The sequence below is a fragment of the Triticum urartu genome, chromosome 5, assembly GCF_003073215.2.
Source record: "Triticum urartu cultivar G1812 chromosome 5, Tu2.1, whole genome shotgun sequence".
NCBI classification, from domain to species: Eukaryota; Viridiplantae; Streptophyta; class Magnoliopsida; order Poales; family Poaceae; genus Triticum; species Triticum urartu.
Window position 1 is genome coordinate 69,069,140 of NC_053026.1, and position 5,372 is coordinate 69,074,511.

Below are 5,372 nucleotides of genomic sequence, written 5' to 3' on the forward strand. Positions count from 1 at the left end.
CTTCTTGACTTGCTTGGCCATCTGGACGCCGGCGGCACGTCTTGAGTCTTGACTCAAGTCCAAAGCAAAGCGCAAAACCCTACCATGGACTACATAGTAGTACATATGTATTGTTTCTTTTTCCTTGTATATATATCGTAGTGCGAGGACCATAGTACATCCTGGTTGCACTTACTTGCACGACAGACTAAGGATGGCTGTTGTCGACCGTTTGCCAGGTTCACGGGAAATGGAGGAACAACAGTTGCACCTCAAACGGATAGTAGGACCTGAATACCAAGCAAACATTAGGTTTTTAGGCATGACAAATCAAATGTTTTTCATGACCAATTATGTTTTGTTGAGGATGGCAAGTTTAGTGGGCGAGCATGGCAAATTCTCAGTTCATTCTCTTTTTGTCAGAAAATTGCCGTGCTCGCTAACTGAATTTGCTATCCTTGCGACAATACAAATGGGCATGAAAAATGTCCAATTTTTCATGCCTCAAAAATCTGACATCAGATTATTAGCATTTCCGTGCATATATTATTAGCAAAGCTTTTTCTTTCTGCGGGAAAAATTGGCAGCAAAGTTGTCGACCCTCATTTTTCATTTTTGTTAAGTGCGTGTTGTCGACCACGGGAGGTGCATTCCGTACCAACCATTTTCGTCATTTTGCATGCTTAGCTTAGCTTAGCTTAGCTGATGAGGTTATTGTATTCCAACAAAAAGTGCAGCCATGCATGCATGTAGGTGTCAAAAAAAGGCTTTATGTCAAACATCGAATTTAGCTGGGCTGTTCGAGGATCAACAGAGGCTCTGACAGCAACGATAGACACAGTAATAGTGAAGATTCCTGGACTATATCCAGTTTGTATTGGTTTTTATCTGATTTTTCGTCAATTAATTGAGCAATTCTTTTTTATTTAATAGTTAATCGATGAGGCAAATCTTTTGCCTTCGTTTCAAAAAGATTTCAGGACTATATATGACCCAAGCCCCATATCCCCCATATACATATCCTTGCTTGCAAGTCAGAATATGCAGGCTGGCTAAGCCCTTGCTTGAAGCTAAATCTTCCCCTTGACCTCCACACACACAGAAAGTAGCAGTACTATGTTTGCCTAATCCCATGCTTGAAGAAATGCTTGTTTCCCTTGACCAAATGAAATGCTCCTACATTTTTCTCCTAGCAAAAAGAAAAAGAAAAACAAGAAAAAAGATACTAGCTAGCTAGATCTTCTCCCTTAATTAAGGGTGTCTGTACTCATGGATAGTTGTTTGTAGACCATCTCAGTGTAGTTGACCATGCAATAAACCACCGGTTGGTGAGCCATTTTTGTCCATCTCAGCACCCACCTCAATAATACAGTGCGTACTAGCTAGGTGCTGCTTTGCTAGATCCTTTGCCCCACACGGCCACCAGATACTGCTAATACCTAGCCTTCCATGATTGCTTCAGGCAGCAAGACCCCATCTTCAGTAAGCAAGCATCATGTGGCGTGTTCAATTGTCAACCTCTCGTTTGGATTTGGGAGCACTGATAAAACATTATTGTAAATAGTTGATGGCATAGTTCATCTTGAATTTTCCTAAGCAAATGCGCTTACATTTTTATAACAGAAACAATTTTCTTGGGGAAGAACTGACTCCTAGTACATGTTATGCAAATGTACTTAGAATTTTAATAACTAGAGAGAGAGCTCTTATGAACCCCATCCATGATGGTACAACTTATGTCAAAGTCACTACTGCTAGCATGGAAAGCTTCACACTGAAGTTGAAGCATGACTGAGAAATCACAGCAACTTCCTATTACACCTGTTGAGAAAACACATGGTCCTCCTAATGTGTCAGTTTGTCAACACCACCACCACCTTTCAATCCTGGAACAATTCTTCTGCCAAAAGAGAAAACAAATCCCATCTTTCGATAAAGCAAAAGCAACACACAGAGACAGAGGCGAGTCATCGCAAGTAAACTTGTGCACGCTAAAAGCCAACCCTGCCAATCCTTTTCCAAGCTTTACACAGAGCTCCTTGCTCGCCTCCTTTCTTCAAATCTCCCTTTCAACTCTTTCAAACACACTCCCTCCCTCCATGTTGAGGGAGACCCCACCTGTCACTATCTACCAGCATATGCATGTTCTTCCTTCCATGTCATCTCTCAGTTTGATTTGATGTGTCATAAGTCACAACTCAGAGCAGAGGAGAAGAACAGCTTGGGGCATGCCCCCACTCAGGACGCCGAAACCCTAACAGCATGTAGCTGGGGGAAGGAAGGGCCACTAGGCAGCTCATTAGATTCCCAGATGGATGATGGCCTCAATGTTGTTTGTTGCTCCTACTTTTGAGATCCGCGAGACCTAGCTTCACTTTCACACGAACAGTTCGACCGTATCTTCAAACAAAGGCCCGGGCCTGGCGTTCATGGATCGAAAGGGGCAGCGAGGCGATCGGACGGTTGTCTTCTAGGTCTGGGCAGACTGTGTTGGCAGCCGGTTATGGCTGTGCTCGCCTTCGTATGTCACGATGAGCATCGCCGGCTCGTCCACGCACCGCTCAACGTGCTTCCTCGCCGGGCAGCCCCTGACGGTGCTGCATTTATAGTAGCCCCTGCATTTGGTACAAGTGGCCGGACACAGTTAGTCTTCTGTGGAGACAAGAAATATTTGGAAAGAGGAACAGTCAGCAGTCCACATTGAGCAGCATGTGCTTGCTTTCATGGTATAGCTACATTTTCCAACCATTAAGGGCAGGCATTAAAGATTAAGATGTGAGGTGGGCAAACAGGAGCAATCAACATTAGAATGTGGATAGATAAGCATGTCAATGAAATGCTAGTTCCATTAACAAGTTAACTACTTTAGGTCCCTGTGACTGATCCCTTTTTCACAGACAGTAGTGAGAGACCAACATGATCCACTATATAATTAATTGTTCTAGCAACTAAGGTGTCAACACGTCTTAGCTGTAGAAGAAACTTGGTGCTAGGAAAAGGGTGATTTGAGTGGGGGATCCACAAATAATTATTCCACAGGTAAAGCAACACAATGAATGCCTGATGGATGCAGATATGCCATCTTTCATGGTACAGCATGGGGAATAATAACATCATGACTGAAAATGATTCGATATATATATTCAAGTGTTATTTTGACCAATGTCCTTTTTTAAGTGATAATCCACATATTTTAAGCAGATAATTGGTATTTTTTTCCTTTCATACCTCGGATGAGGGGAACCCTTAATCGGCTTCTGCCCGTACTTCCGCCATGAGTATTCATCCGGAGGTATATCAGATATTTTGTTGCTAATGGCGGGCACTTTAATCGACCTCTTAATCCGTAATTTCCTGCAGAAAAGTAAATCATCAATCAGGTCAAGACCATAATTCCCAACCCTTATAAAAGAATCACAGCAACATAGTTATACCTTCTTTTTGAGCAATGACATTTGCCACCTGTGGTGCACTTGCCGCTGCCATCCTCACCCCTGCCCGTACACCGCCGCTTAGGCGCGCATTGGCGCACATTCAGTGGGTCGCTCGCAGCCGGGCCGCCGAGCAAACGCATCGGCAGCTTTCCATCCAAGCTAGCTACACTGCCATCCATGCTCAGGGAGGACATGAAAGACCTCGGCGATGAGATTGTCCCAGCGCCGCCACTGGGGGTATCAAACTTCAGGCTGATCCCACTGTTGCTCCTCTTGAACATTTGGGCCTGTAAATTCTGCTGCTGCTGCTGGAATGGGTATCTATGTGCAGTGGCACCAAACTGGAACTGCACAGACAATGGCTGGACCATCTTCGGAGGGCCAAACTGGTGGGCGCTCTTGCTGCTTGAGCTGACCAAATCAAGGCTGCGTGGCGGCGGCGCGCCGACCTGGGGCCGCAGTTGCCCTGCCGAACCAGCAGATGGGGATGGAGTGGCTGCACTCCCGGACATGAGCACCCCCAATGGGGTGTTGCTGCTGCTCTCCAAGAAGCCTTTCTGGCTCAGGAACCCCACGGGCTTCCTTCTCCTGGAGAACCTGCCTCTAGCATGCCCTCCCCTGCCGCCACCGCCATTGCTGAGGAGGGAGACCACCTTCCTGAACTTGGCACAGGCCTCACCCGTCTCTGAAGCTATGCTCCTGAGCAGGGCTGGGTCCTGCTGCTGGGAGAGCAAGGCCAGCAACTTGTGGCAGCTCTCCACCGCCGCGCTGTTGGCCACCTCCACCTCCTCCATAGCCCAAGAAAAATCAATTGAGAAGTAAATATAATCCTATCTTCTCGTTCTTGCAGAACTCTTCCTTCTACAGTCTTGGCAAGCAGCTCAGATTCTTGCAGTCCTCACTGACCTGAGAGAAGGAAGGTACAAATCAGTACAGAGATAGATCTCCGTGAAATGCTCGGACGGTTTGGAATTTTCGTCGCAAAACACCAAATTTTGGGGACTCGGGAAGCCATCCGGGAGCCGGATCGACCGCATGAGCAACGGGCCTCGGCTGGCGGGGCCAAGAACGGATTCATGGCGCGGGTGTGCACCGAGAACTCGGGGAGGAACCCACGTGGCGCCGCCGGACAGATGTCCCGGGAAAGCACCGGCCAAACCGCGACGAATCGGCACCGAAAAAGGGCGCGGGAGTGAGCTCACCTGCGCCGCGAGGCTCTACGCGGGGGCGTGCCCCATCCTCCCGTCGCCGCGTTCCCGGAGTGGAGCGGAGAGGGGATGAGGAAGAAGAAGAGGAGGAGGAGGGAGAGGAGAAGGGAGGAGAGAGGAGAGGCGAGTCTTGTAGCGAGAGCGCAGGGCGGAGGGCACGATGTGTAAATTCGTGGGAGCTCGAGGGTGGAATCGAAAATGTTGGGTACGGGTCGTGGATCTGGGACGTTGATGGTGAAGCGGACGGCTAAGATCGTTGCTTTGGGTTGGGCGAGTCGCTGTTGCCGGGGTCAGCGAGGTCAACGACAGGGGTCGGTGAGAGCATCTTTTCACTGTGCGGTTCGTATCAGACGCGGACATCGAAGATAATAAATAAATGCCACTTTTTTTTGCATGGAATAAATAAATGTCACTGCTTGCGCAAACTACCGTGGTTCGATGAGATTTACTAGTAGCTTCATTTTTGAAGTGCAAGACGTAGTTTTTTTTTTGTTGAATACAAAGACGTAGTTTGACGGTTTTAATTTATGTTTACCACGTGACATATGTGATAAGCAATTCAAATAATTAAAAAAGTTCAATTTATGCTTTGAAACAACTCAAAAGAAAAGAAAATCATGCTTTGAATAAAGATGCAAGCTAATAACTTTGTCCGGCCACGGAAAATCATCAAAAATACCCTTTCAATTGCAATATAAAACATAAGTATAAGACAATTAGTACTCCCTTTCTTCCAGAATATAAGAGCATT

The 5,372-nt window shown here is 46.8% G+C and overlaps 1 protein-coding gene across 1 annotated transcript; it reads right to left on the minus strand.

The window, feature by feature from the left end:
* Positions 1–1,639: 1,639 nt before the first annotated feature.
* Positions 1,640–4,772, minus strand: LOC125507932 (protein WRKY1-like). Its single transcript, XM_048672461.1, has 4 exons — positions 4,616–4,772; positions 3,414–4,319; positions 3,208–3,333; positions 1,640–2,594 (listed from the first exon to the last, which is right to left on the minus strand). Exons 2-4 carry the CDS (start codon positions 4,205–4,207, stop codon positions 2,450–2,452), a joined length of 1,065 nt encoding a protein of 354 aa, XP_048528418.1. The 5' UTR covers positions 4,208–4,319; positions 4,616–4,772; the 3' UTR covers positions 1,640–2,449.
* Positions 4,773–5,372: the final 600 nt, after the last annotated feature.

Excerpts from the sequence above, each read along its gene's own strand:
- LOC125507932 (XM_048672461.1), bottom strand. The coding sequence starts at position 4,207 with ATGGAGGAGGTGGAGGTGGCCAACAGCGCGGCGGTGGAGAGCTGCCAC. Across the intron at positions 3,334-3,413 it reads TGTCATTGCTCAAAAAGAAG|GAAATTACGGATTAAGAGGT; the intron begins GTATAACTATGT and ends ACTTTTCTGCAG. Across the intron at positions 2,595-3,207 it reads AAGGGTTCCCCTCATCCGAG|GGGCTACTATAAATGCAGCA; the intron begins GTATGAAAGGAA and ends TACCAAATGCAG.